The sequence below is a fragment of the Mus caroli genome, unplaced genomic scaffold (genome assembly GCF_978045245.1).
Source record: "Mus caroli unplaced genomic scaffold, Mus_caroli_1 scaffold_2, whole genome shotgun sequence".
NCBI lineage: Eukaryota > Metazoa > Chordata > Mammalia > Rodentia > Muridae > Mus > Mus caroli.
The window spans coordinates 49,581,320-49,595,190 of NW_028227257.1; the positions used below are offsets into that span (position 1 = coordinate 49,581,320).

The 13,871-nt window shown below is 48.5% G+C and overlaps 1 protein-coding gene across 3 annotated transcripts in view; it reads right to left on the reverse strand.

The window, feature by feature from the left end:
- Positions 1 to 5,196: 5,196 nt before the first annotated feature.
- Ebf4 (EBF transcription factor 4) overlaps positions 5,197 to 13,871 on the reverse strand; it is a 75,045-nt gene continuing 66,370 nt past the window's right edge. For 2 of the 3 annotated variants that reach the window (XM_029474013.2, XM_021150307.3), the window contains 3 exons: positions 11,091 to 11,288; positions 7,359 to 7,434; positions 5,197 to 7,181 (listed from right to left, as the gene is read on the reverse strand). In XM_029474013.2, the coding sequence (XP_029329873.2) occupies positions 7,364 to 7,434; positions 11,091 to 11,288 (269 nt within the window). In that variant the 3' untranslated portion in view covers positions 5,197 to 7,181; positions 7,359 to 7,363. Of the gene's footprint in view, positions 7,182 to 7,358; positions 7,435 to 11,090; positions 11,289 to 12,315; positions 13,787 to 13,871 lie in introns of those variants that run through there. The other variant, XM_085834186.1, reaches the window with a different exon arrangement.

Consider the following 13,871-nt stretch of genomic DNA (forward strand, 5'->3'; position numbering starts at 1 on the left):
AGCTTTTAGCAATGTGTATAGCAACAAAAGCTATGGTTCAACAGAACTAATGTAGACAGTGCAGTAAGTGGTTTTACCTATCTGATGCAAACCTAGACATATTTGGGAAGAGAGAATCTTAACTGAGAAAATGTCCCTATAAGATTGCCTGCAGAAATGTGGGGGGGGGGCATTTTCTTCATGACTGGTATCGGTGTGGGAGGGGCCAGCTCACCGTGGCAATGCCCCCTCTGGGCTGGTAGTCTTGATGCCACCCTTAGGCTTCTGGTCTTGAATGCTATAAGAAAGCAGGCTGAGCACTTGGGAGGCAGAGGCAGGCAGATTTCTGAGTTTGGGGACAGCTTGGTCTAAAGAGTGAGTTCCAGGACAGCCAGGGCTACAAGAGAAACCCTGTTTCAAAAAACTAAAAAAAAAAAAAGAAAAAGAAAAAAAAGAAAAGAAAAGAAAAGAAAAGAAAGGAGGAAGGGAGGGAGGGAGGGAGGGAGGAAGGAAGGAAGGAAGGAAGGAAGGAAGGAAGGAAGGAAGGAAGGAAGAAAGAAAGAAAGAAAGAAAGAAAGAAAGAAAGAAAGAAAGAAAGAAAGAAAGAAAGAGAGAGAGAGAGAAAGAAAGGAGGAAAGAAGAAGCAGGATGAACAAGACATGGGGAGCAAGCCAGGAAGCAGCATTCCTCCATCAGCTCTGCATCAGCTCCTGCTCGCAGGTTCCTGTCCTGCTTATGCTCCTGCCCCAATTTCCCTCAGGGATGGAATGTGGCCTGGGAATTGAAAGCTGGAATAAATCCTTTCCTCTTCAAGGTGTATTTGATGACAACAGAAATTCTAACTGAAACAGCAACATCACCCCTTCAGCAACTGACGCTTGTTGAGCCAAGTGTTTGCTTGCTGTCTGTCCCACGTCTGTAGCAGAGCTCTGCCAGCTTCATCTGGTGTTGTGTGTGGACGCCTATCTTCTGCCTTTCAGTGGCCTGGGATGCTTCACTTGCAGTTGAAGGGGACACACAAAGGAAGGCCTAACTCCTTTTCCTGGAGACACCAGGCAGATCGGTACAGAGGGCTCAGTGTCTCCCTGGGGTCCTCTGCCGACCACTATACTCATCCCTCCATCGTGGCAAGCGCTGGCTACTAACTTTGTGCACAGTTGTTTCCTTCTCCCACGCATTGCCCATGGCCAAGTGGGAGCTGCTTCACCCAGGGAATCACTCGGGCACTCAGCAGCCAGTTAGCAGGAGCACAGGAACAATAGAGCTGTATCCTTTACAAAGGAGATCCTACTGTGGTCTGCTGCAGCCTCAGAGCTGGGATGGCGCTAGATTTCCTTGCAGATGCCGTTATGCTGAATCGCAATGTGCCCTTTCTCTTCTTCCAGAGAGACACATCCACATCTCTTCAGGCTCTGCTTCCATGGCCTTGTACCTGGGATTATAGTGCATGCTGAATGAATTATGGATTTAACAGCAATGTAACACCATCACAGTGGCTATGTGCGGGGAGCTCTTTCTCCTGCTACTGCACACCGATACCTGGCACACACCTCCCCTGCATCCTTCCCATACTTTTGATGCTCAGCTGCTCCCAGAGAAACTGGATTTGGAGTTCTGTCAGCCTTGAGGGTGGTGATGGAGTCTTCAGTTTTCAGGTGAGACAGACATGGCCTCAGTCAACAAGGGCTCAGAGTGATGTCTGGCAGCCTTTGGCAAATACTTCTGGCCTGGCCTGACTCTGTAGTGCTCCGTGCTGGGGAAGCAGTAGGAGACCTACCACAGGCCTGCCAAGTGTGGGCATTTTCAGCAGCTGCTCTACCACATTTCACCAGTAACCAGTTTATCTTGGCAAGGTTCTTAGGTCCAGCTTCTAAGAACGGCTCTGGGAGTGGCCCGGAGAAACCAGTTCTTAACACAGAAGTCAACACGGGTTGGATTTGAATAGGTAGTCCAAAAATGCCTGGGTTCTCCTCTGTCCACCTGAGAGCAACATTAACTCTGGGTCTGTGCATGAGTGCACAGCAGGGGGCTGGCTCATGGTGTCTACCAGGTCTCCACACAGCCAAGGATGCACCAGGACTTTCATTCTCAGGCTGGCAGATGGGAGAGAAAAAGCATTGGACAACTAAGATGCTAAAAAGCTGGGCCCTGGAACTGGAGAATTGGGACAGTGTTAAGAGTGGATGGGGGCGGGGGAGCAGCGGGCGGCAATAAAATATGGAGTATAAAAAAAAATCTGAATTAAAAAAAAGAAAGAGTGAATTTTACAGAGGACCTGAGTTCAGTTCCCCTTTTGTAGGTGGCCTGTAACTCTCTCCAGAGGCATCCAACGCCTCTGGCCTCCTCAGGTTCTCTTTCTCTGTCTCTGTCTCTCTGTCTCTGTCTGTCTGTCTGTCTGTCTGTCTGTCTGTCTGTCTGTCTCTCTCTCTCTCACACACACAAATAAGCATGTAGTTAAAAGTAAGATAAATATTTAAAATAGTAGGTCTCAGTGAACAGCAAACCTGCATTTGATGACATATTCCTTCCCCTTTAAATGCTGGACTCCTTTGCTCTCAAGGAACAAAGTGATCAAATATTTGTCCTTATACCTACAGATAACTGTAGTCCTCACCCCTCATCAAGAAGACTTCTCTTTACCATAGAGATCATTACAGAAAACTACAACCAATCAAAATGCAGAGTTGTAGATCCCAGCCCTAAGAGATCCATCTCCAATAACTCTTACCCCTAAGCCTTGGGGAACATTTCAGAGGGAGGGACAGTAAGATCCCGAGAGCCACAGGATCAGGAAGTTTGCTCTGAAACTGTGTCTCCTGAGAATGTCAGAGCCTCATTGGTAAGTTTTAAAAGAGTGACATCAGCAGCGAGCTACTTAAAGAATATTCCTAGACCAGAATTCTTAACTCGCTGTTTCTGCATCAATTACTTTATAAGTTTAATGCAATCTCAATGAAAATCCAGTAGGTTTTTAAAAATAGTAATAAACACATCTTACAATTACCATAGACCTGGGTATGGCACCACACACCTGTGAGTCTAGGACTTGGGAAACAGACAGAACAATCAGAAGCTAAAGGTCAGTCAGTAAAACCTCAGACAGGAAACTAAGGTGGACACCTTGCCGTATGTTCTGCCTAGCTTTATGGGAACTTAACACAAGCTATATTCACTTGGGAAGAGGGAACCTCAGTTAGAAAATGGCCCCATCACACTGGCCTGTGAGGAAGCCTGTGGTAAAATTGCATGACTGATGTGAGCAGTGGTCCTGAGTGCTCTACGAAAGCAAGCTGAAACCAGGCAGTGGTGGCATACACCTTTAATCCCAGCACTCGGGAGGCAGAGGCAGGCAGATTTCTGAGCTTCGAGGCCAGTCTGGTCTACAGAGTGAGTTCCAGGACAGCCAGGACTACACAGAGAAACCCTGTCTCGAAACAAAACAAGCAAACCAAAACCCAAAGAACAACAACAAACCAAACCAACAAACCAAAACCCCTCCCCTAAAAAGAAAGAGATCGACAAGGAAGGAAGGGAGGGAGGGAGGGAGGGAGGGAGGAAAAGGACTGAGGTAACAGAATAAACTCCATTTTGTTCTTAAGACTCTATTCTAAGTAAACTTGCCCTTAGAGAGGCATGGCCCCCTCCCTTGAGGTCTGAGAAAAATCACAAAATGTCCCTGGCAGTTGCAAAATAGACACAGCAGCTGCAGCTGGCTGATAACAACAGAGTGGGCTAAGAAAACCCAAGTTGTTCCCAGGTGAAAATGCCCCTTTTTAATGTATGCTCCCTCCTTATGGTTTAACCAGGGGTTGCAAATCAATAAGCTTAAAGACCAACATTCCTTTACCCCTTCATGTAATGCCAAGGCTTAGAAACCCTCACAGTTTTTTCCTTTATAAACCCCCTTCACTTAGACCTGGGGGCTCACTCTTCTTCCTCTTCCATCCAGAAGGTTGGTGGAACCAAGCTTGAGCTTGAATAAAGACCCTCATGTGCTTATATCAGCGTTGTGATTCCTGGGGGTCTCTTTGAGGTTTTTACAATCTGGGCACAAAAGAAAGAAAGGAAGAAAGGAAGGGAGGAAGGGAGGAAGGGAGGAAGTGGAGGGAGGGAGGAAGGGAGGGAGGAAGGGAGGGAGGAAGGGAGGGAGGTTGGCTGGCTGAGCAAGTGTGGAAACAGGTCAGTAGGCAGCGCTCCACCCTAGCTTCTGCAGCAGCTCCTGCCTTCAGTTTCTGCCTTGACTTCCTACCCTGACTTCCCTGGATGATGGACAAAAGCTTTAAGATGAAATAAGCCCTTTCCTCCCCAAGTTGCTCTTGCTTTTGGTCATGGTGTTTTATATATACATATAAAGTTGTTAGGATACTGTGGTATTGGTATGACAGACAAAAGGACGAATAGATCAGAGTAGAGAACACAGAACAAACCATTGTATGCATAGACAATTGATTTATGGTAAATCTCCAGTGCCGTGAGATGAGGAAAAGGCAGCAAGTTTAACAAACAGTGCTGGTCAATGACTATCCATTTAGAAACAAGCACGTTTGATCCTCTGGTCACTATGACACACTAGTCAATTCTAGCTGGGCGTGGTGGTTTAGTCCTTCAATCCTAGTACTCAGGAGACAGAGGCAGGCAGATCTCTATGAGTTTGAGGCCAGCCAGGGATACATAGTGATATTCTTAAAAAACAAAACCAACCAAACAACAACCAGAAAAACGAACACAGCTAATAATGCTATGGGAGAGATTGGGAGCATGGAAGAGTTGAGTGGCAAACACTGCAGGGTCCACTTGCGGTCAGTGCCTCACAACCACCAGGCTCTCATGCTGATGGGCTTCTTGTGAACATCAGACCTCTAGCTCACTCTGTTCCATCACCCACTGGTTGTAGTTACTACCACTGAGGTGACCAGCAGAAGGCTGTCTTCTGCCCGAAGGTCAAAGTGCAAAGGTGTGTGTGTGCGTGGATTGGAGGGAGGTGGCTACTCCAGGCAAAGGAGTTCAGGCATTCAGAGAGTCTGACTGTGAAATATCTCCTTTCTAAGGGGAGAAAGATGCTGTAGACTGTGACTTCTTCCTCTGTGGAAAAATCATCTCAAAGAGGATACACCTCAGAGACTACGTGGACCACCTTGAACATCCTGTGACACAAGCATGCACACACGAATAGCAATATTTTTTTATTTTACAAAAGAGCATTGGTTGTGTCGGTGGGGAACAGACCTTGGAGATCACTTGGCAGGAGGATGCTTGTCTTTCTGCAGGGAAAGAGGTTATTGTTTCAGGGTTCTCATTCTGATGTATAATCTACCTGCAACTGGTGTGTGTGTGTGTGTGTGTGTGTGTGTGTGTGTGTGTGTTTAAGAGAGGTCATGGAAATTCAAGTGGTGCTTAAGTACTAAGGTGGGATCACCAAGGACAGTTAGATGCCATACCTCATTTTGTATTGATCATGTCACCTGGCCCATTTGGGGGACCAGAGCATAACCACCATCCAGCTATCAGTTGTCTCCAGTACAGATTAGAGCTGCAAGGGGCTGACCTTATAGGACTCTGCACAGCAGGAAAAGGCTTGTAGTTGAATGGAACTTGCTTGGGTAAATAAGCTTTGCTTGTCGATAATGTGGGCTTCCACCAGGGACAGCGGGGGAGGCCTAGCACTGAGGTCAAGATGACACCAAAACCATGCATCCCAGGTAGAAGGAATTCTAGATGCTGCCCAAGCACACCAGAGAAAGAAGTGGAGGCCTCTGAGGACAAAGCAGCCCACTCACTGTGGCACGGATGTTCTCCCAGAAGGCTGCAGGGCATGAGTGTGGGGGTTGATAAAGACAGGGTTACCAAATGCCCAAGTCCAAGGGCATTCGACTCCCTGGATGGTGGATTCTTTAAAAACAAAACAAAACAAACAAACAAAACAAAACAAAAAACCCAGCTTTCAGAAAGAGAAAATCTGACTTTATGCAGGGTTCAAGGGTCTGGGAGTCTTCTAGGGCTCTAGATGGGTGAATAGGCCAAAAACTTTTTGTTTAAAAAAACTATTCTCCTTTTAAACAGGTAAAGCCAAAAGGAATCTGGTTCTTGGGAGGAGGCAAGAGGGGGTTGGAGTGTGATTCAGAGCGGCATCCTGGGACCCATGGCCCTACACATCTAGGTTAGATTTAACCTATTTTGCCTGAGTTCCCATAAATGTCCAGCAACCCTTATCTTGGTGTTGGCCAGACAATCAGGATACCAAGTTCTAAGTTCCTGCTCATGCTGCAGCTAGCACTGTTGGGACTGAATCCATGCAGAAGGAACAAAGCAGAGGCTAATTCTTAAGCTGAGACACAAAGTTGCCCAGGGGCATGAGTCAAAGCGGCCCTCAGAGATCTATGGAGCCTCTAAGAAAAGCAGACAAAAGAAGCAGGCACGAGAGGCCATGTGGCCACCTGCATCTGGTTTTATTGTTCCATTTTGTCCAAACTCATCAGAGTGTGAGGCCACCAAGGCATGGCCAGGCTGTTCTTTGGGGCCAGCTAGAGCTGGGTGTGTGGTGGTAGGGGGACAAATTTCATGAAACATCTATTGGGGTCAGAGTCAAAATCCAGGAGGCCCTTCTGTGCATCTTCCATGCCTAAAACCCCCACAGGGAGGTGGGATATGATCAGCATGAATGTGCTACTCTCAGAGGAGGAAGTGAAGGCAGCCAATGGGGTCCAGTGGCTCGTGGGCAGCTCCATGGGAGCCTGAATGGGCCTCCTGAGACTGCTAGACACCTTGCTGGCAGGAGAGAAGGTGGCCATTAGGTCAGGTGTGATTGGGCAGATGCAAACAGGGCCTCTCTAGATGACCTCTCCCTGAGCTGTCCTCTTTCCCACAGTTCCCAGTTCTTGCTCATCTTACCAACATCCCTGGTCTGCACAAAATCCATCTCTTATAGAGGAACTGATCCAGTAGTAAGGCCCGACATCCCAACACCTCCTCCCTATGATGCTCTCCTGCCAAGAGCGTCCTCACAGTGCTGAGGTTCTAATGTGTCCCGAGAAAGAGAGGTAAGTATGAGAGTCTGTGGGTGTGAGGGGCCTCCAGCACAGAGGTGAAGGCCTCTCCCTGTGTATCCCAGGGGTTGAGGTCCACCCGAAGCCCTGCCATTCGGCCACGAACGTGAGTCCAGAAAGACCTCCAGTCCAGCCCCGTTGGGGACAGCACCTGCGGACCTGGTGGGGAGAGGAGAGAAGAAAGTCTTAGAGGGAGGCTAGCTGCAAGATTGGAAGCCCTTTCTCTCAGCATGTTCTGTGGTCAGCTATGTAGACAGGCATAAGAAAGGAAGACTTGGACCCCAACTACCCAACCCTGTTAAACCCATCCCAGGGCCAGATGAAAGGCCAACCTACCATAATTAGGAGTATGCCAAGCCCTGGAGTCCCCGGGCTGCAGAGTGGAACTTGTCAGTATCTTCAAAAGGCTGGTCTGTGGTCACCAAGGAGAGAGGGAAATAAGCCTTCTGTGGCCTGGAGAGTTTACCTGCCTGTTCTCTGGGCTGAAGATAGAAGGCAGGATATATAACATTTCCTACTCGCTGTCAATCTCTCTGGCATTTGTTTGGGGCCAGCACTATGGGTGGAAAGGTGAGGGGGACTCTCAGGATGAGATACAGCCTACACTCTTGATTTCTTCTCCCTGACTTCTGGCCTTCTCCTCTAGGCTGCCCTCTTCCTCCTCCCTCCCTGTGGCTCTGTGGGTGTCTGTTGTATATGTGTGTGTGTGTGTGTGCATGTGGCCTCACCAGTGCATCTGTGTGTTGAAAGGCAGAGGTTGTCTCTGAGAGTCTTCCTTCACTTTATTTTAGAGACAGGGTCACTCACTGAAACTGGAATTTGCCATTGTTTTCCAGGTTGGCTTGCTGGCCTGTGAGCCTGAGGTATCTGCCTGTCTTCCCCAGGGTTGGGGGTTACAGGCATATCCAGTACACTCAGCCTTTGTGTGAAAGTTAGGTGTCTGAACTCAGACGTTCGTGCTTGTACATCAAATACTTTGCCCACCAACCCCTCTTCCAAGCTCAGACACACTTTCTTCCGGGCCTGTGCCAAGGCGAGGAAGCAGATGGGTGAGGACCAGGGCAGTAAGGAGGAAGCAGCTTCCAGGAACACGGGTGCAGCCTCTTGTCTGCCACACACAGGTGGGAAATACATCATGTCACTAGCTCCCACCCTGCTGAGCCCTGTCTATGTGCTGGCAAGGCTCTTCAGTCCTCTATCTTCCCTATCTCTGAAATTTTAAGCTACATACATCTTAAGACAAATTACCCAAGAGTTGGAAATAAGACCAAGAACAGAGGGGCTGTATCGTCTAGGGGGCTGTGGAAGTTGAGAATAGGGTCCCGCTATGTAACCCAGGCTGGTTTTGAACTGGAGATCTTCCTAATCTGAGACTTACCATTAAGTACCACTATGCCCAGCGAGGACTATGCACATAGTCTTCTGAAGTCATCTTGGAGCAATATCTAATAAACTGACCTTAGAGTCATCTTACTCTGTGTTGAGTTGACTTAGCTTGGATGAGACTCATTTGTTTGAACAGCAAGCCCTGGCTGTTCTGGAATTTGCTAGCTCTGTAGACCAGGCTAGCCTCAGACTCACAGAGACTCTCTGCTAGCTATGTAGACCAGGCTGGCCTCAGACATACAGAGACTTGATTGCCTCCAGAGTGCTGAGTTTGAAAGTGTGAGACCTCGTGCCTGGCTTGGAGGAGACTTCTGATTAACAGGGAAGACAATTTTGGGAGTTGATGGAGCACTGATGTATTGAGTCTGAGGCTGTCTTTGGCTACAAGGAAGCCTGGTCTGAAAAATCAACACAGAAAGGAAGGAAGGAACAGAGGGACAGAGGGAGGGGAGAAAGGAAGGAAGACCCCTATATAGGCAAGTTTACTACTGCCTTAGAGAGCCAGTCTACGGACTTTATTGGCATTTCTTACGTAATTGACTTTTCCAATGCATTCTTGTGTGTGTGTGTGTGTTTTACATTCATGTGGGCACATGAATGTGTAATTGCGCATGCATGCACGCACGCATGCATGCACACTGGTGTTAGGAACCATCCTATTCTTATTCACTGAGGCTGAGGCAGATCTTTTTTTAATGACACCTAGAACTCACTGATCTGGTCTAGCTACTAGCCAGTTTGCTTTCAGGATCGCCAAATCTACCTTCCTGAGATTACAGGCAGGCTGCCAGGCCCACTCAGCATCTCTGTGTGTTGGTTAAGAGTTTTAAACTCTGACCCAACCCCCCAAGTCCTCTTGTATTCTTTAAGTCACTTTGTCACCCTGCTGGCTCATTCATGTTAGGGTTTTGACATATATCTGCATGGCTTATCTTCTAATACTTTGCATGTGGGTTTCCAAACCCCAGCTTCTCTCTCCACAGACCTTCTTGAAGCCTCCTGCAGTAGAAAAAGAACTATGCTTCAAATCCTGCTTGGGCAAGGCCTTCTTTGACAACAGGCCATCCTGTGGATGGCTTACCAACCAGTCTCCTTGCCCTCTTACCCTGTATAAAAGTTGGTAACTTGAGATGGTTAATCAACCATCTCAGATTTGCCTGGATTGTCCAGAGCAGTGGGCTCTAGAGGGAAAAATACTATTCTGTCTACAGAGCAAGGCAGGGCACAGCAAAACTGTGGATCCAGGACCACAGTGGGTTGCTGGACCTCTCTGCACTACGGCCTTTCCCCAGTGGCCAGGTGGATCTTCTGGCTGCTGTGTATAACCACCATCCTTGATTGTCTTCCCAGGCCCCAGGGAGTGCTTCACACTCCTTCTAGTGTACCCAAAGCCTGTCATCAAGAGAATCTTAGGGTTCAAAGGCCTTTCAGGGCACTGTTTATTGTTCTTCCAACTGTCACAGCACTGGGCTGCAGGATGACCATGGCCTTGGACAGCAGTCTTGCCTCCATGACTTTATCTTGGCCTCAGCAAACTACATCAGATTTAGGAAACCACATGGATGTCTCTTCCTAAACCTCAAAGATATCCCCAGGACCTAACGTCTAGATGTTCTCTTTTAAAATAAATTTTATGTCAGGCATGGTGCTGCGCACCTTGAATCCCAGCACTTTGGAGGCAGAGGCAGGTGGATCTTTGTGAGTTCCAGAACAGACAAGGTTATATAGAGAAACCGTGTCTCAAACAAAATAAAACAAAGCAACAACAAAAAAAATTGTGCTCTAATAAATTTGTTTCCTAGAAGACTCACAGTATATCTCAGTTTATCAAAAAATGAATAAAAATCACCATTTCCCTGTTGAAGACTGATTTTTCCCTAAAGAATGCCCACTACTATCTGGAAGACTATCCTGTCGGGTACGTTCTACCCCAGCCACTGTCAGGTCAGCTGTCCATCAAACTGCAGCGAACCCTTTTAAGGCTTCTGTATTTAAAGGGAGGCCTTCGGACATAACACTTACCTAAAAATGTAACAATGTAACCTCTAGTCATTAAGCACCAGCTGCGGGGGAAATGCCAAACTAGGTGCAGGGCTAAGAGCTAAGTTCTGGTTTGGGTCCCGGGAGATCCTTCCAGACATCCTATCCTGTAGCTTCATAATGACAAGTCTTTGGAAGAAAGTTCTGTGGGCTACAAGTGTCTGCTGCCTGTGTGAGAGGACAAGCCTCTCGCTACCCGGACACAGGTACATGTTCTTAGTTCCTGCACACCGGGAAAGGGGAAGCTAGGCTAAGCCACAGTCAGTGCCTTCTTGTTCATTAGATGACCCAGTCTCAACGCGGTATGTCCCTCTGGTGGACACAGGAAAAAGGTTCTTTCAGCTCTTGGGGTTGGGTCTTTGCTCTGGGCTCGATTGAACAGGGCTGAACTACCGAGACCTTTTTCTAAGTGGGATTTCAATCTTAGCCAAGTGGTTGGTTAAGCGGGTCTAGACAGGGGCCAGGACACTTCAAGCTTTAAGGTTCGAGGAAGTGGAGTCCAGCTGAGCCTTCTTAGACACCCACAGAGCCTCTTGCTGGGCACCCTCCAAAAGCAACTGGTCAACAGCACGGGGCTTTGGTGACATCTAGATGGAGTAGACCCTTCCCTCAGGTTACTGTGAGGCAGCCTCGATCGCTCACCTGGAAGCCCCTCTCTGTGGGCTCTGGGGCAGGCCTGCGATGGGGAACTGGGTGGGCGCAGCACAGGGGCGAAGGCGCTCCTCTGCTTGACAGCGCAGATCATGTTGACAGGCGAGAAGGAGAAGACGCTGGTGGTGGGGGCGGCGGCCGGAAGGGACATGGAGGAGGCAGCCGCCAGCGGGGGGCTAGAGGGCATGACTCCGGGGCGGGGCGAGGAAGGGGCAGGTGCGGCAAGGAAGGCAGTGGGAGACACAACAGGGAGACAGCACCAGAGTGAGCAGCAGGGTTGTGGTGTCACGTGGGCAGTGAGTCCCTGAAGACTAGGCTGCGGGCTCAGGCCTCCCTGGGATGTGGTCTTCCTAAGGGGACCACTACAAGGGAATGTCTAGAGGTAAACTGGGAGCCTCTGGGCCCCGGACCAGGCTTGCCTTTTTTTTTTTTTTACCCCGAGTTTTGGGCATCACATTCAGGGATGGAAATGACAGGATCAGTCCCATTGAAAACAAACAGTGGGAAATGCTCCCAACAACAGGAGATAAGAACGAGAGGGAAAGACAGGAGTTCCTGTGGAAAACCACTGGGATTATTCGATGTTTATGAGTGTGTATTGCCAAGGCTAACTTCAAAGTTCAAGAGTCACAGCAAAGTTGGAGTAAGTAGATAGGAATGAAGTCATGGTGTATGCGCAGCCTCTGGGGTAATGACGGCCACACAAGCACCCAAACTTCCTCTCCAAATGAGCGTTCCTACCTAGCAGGTCCTACACTTGGTTCTCTCCACCCTGGGTACTGTTTCTTTCCACTTTAACTCAAGGCCCTGTCATCTCCAGTTGGACCCTGGAAGCCTCCTGTATCTGCTCGGGCTCCTGTCTAGGGTCTTTCAGTTCCAACTCTCTACAACCTCGACCAGCAGGCAATGGACCACAGATACAGACTTTGTGGAAGAAAGCTGTGGCCTGAGAACCAACCATTCTAAGATTTATGATACAAAAATGACTGCAGTTGCTACCCTATTCTAATGTCCTTAGCCATGGTCACCATCTCCTTGAAGAAAATACTCAATGCTAGCATTTTCCTGGACATATTCTATATATCCCTGGACATAATGAAGTGCTTTACACCAATGAATGGATGTATATATATATATATATACATATATATATATACTCTTAAGGCTCAAAGAGCTAATAGCCAAATAGCCACATTTTGCAGAATAGGACAATTCTCAATTCTGATGACATTTTAGGGATACCTTGGCAAATTCAATGAGAATGGCACACTGGTATGGTGTCACAAAGCACCCTGCACTTGGGGAATGGGAACAGGCCTGTGAAGAGTCCAGAATATCCCTGATGATGGTGAAGCAGGGCATAAGCGCCTCTGGAAGTTCAGATCTTGTTGCATGGGGTGGCCCAGAATAGACTGTGCACTGGGGCAGCTGTCACTGCTGCCCAGTGCTGTTGTGTCTCCAGGAAAAAGTGAGCCATGCAAACACAAGGGAAACCTAGAAAAACGCTGTGAGGTCGATTGTCTCAGAACTGAAGGAATGTGGAGCAATGGGACCTGATCCTGGGCTAAGCCCAGGAGAGACTTGCTTTGGTAGGGTAGCCCATGTGGACTCTGGCTTAGAGGGACCGTGGATTTCACAAGTAAAGTCAAGGTCAAAGTAAGTGCCAGGCTGGGTTCATAGCCTGTAAGAACAGCACCCTCATAAGGAAAATTAGGCAGGGGACTAGTCAAGTTAGGTCAGGTACTGAAAAAGAGGGGAGGCAGAGGGGAGGAACCTGCAGGTCAAGCCAAAGCTCCTCCAAGGGCAGATGCCACTACTTCTCAGGTTCAGTTGTGCCCCAGGCCTCAAGGGACACCTCTCTTGTGACTCTAGAGAGGTTTTTGCTGGTGAGAAGGCCTGAACAGGGTCTGCCTAGCCGAGTGCTTTATCACCATACGTGTATATAAGTACCTGCTGAATAACCATTGATATTGCAAGAGACTGACAGGCAGTGCAAAACAGTAAGGCATAAAAATCCACTGTCCGTCCGTCCGTCCATCCATCCATCCATCCAAGGGGACTGACTTAACCCAAGATGACAGAGGGAAGTCGGTTAGCACCTACAGTTTGGGTTGTGTCTGCAAAATCATACGTTCTTTTTGAATTTCGTCTGGCTTTCTATGCACAAGGCATATCCAGGTAAGAAGGCCACCTGAAGCAGGGGGTGCTGCTGATCCTGATTTACTAAGAGGAACTTAGGTTTCTGAGTGTAACTTGTTGAATGTCTGAAAGCTCCTGGCTAAGACACCCAATTCTGTATCCAGTTCTGATCACAGAGAATTCTCTTGTTTTGCCTGAACCATCTGGGAGAATCTGAGAGGCTGCTCAAGGTACCCAGAGGGACGGGACAGGAGTAAGAATGTCCAGTAGGTAAGGAAACTCCTCCAGCGCCCCCCCCCCGCCCCCGCGCGCGCCCCTAGGGGATCCTTGTTTTTTTCCTTGCCCCAGCAAGTGCTTCTGAAACCCAGAGCCACACATCCCTGGGGACTGCCTTGCGCTGGAAGCCCAAGTCTCTAGAGATTCCCTAGGCTTCCAGCAGGGGCCGCCAGCCTCCTCCCGAAGTCCCGGTGGAGGCCCAAAAGGTTGCTGTCCACCAGGTTTCAGCACAGGTCCCCCTAATTAAGGGCAGCTTCATAATCATGGAAAGGCTGGAAACGATGTGTACAACTGGAGTCAGCAAATAGGGCTTAAGGTTGGCCCCAGGATCCCGAGGTTCCCCGTAATTTAGTCCAA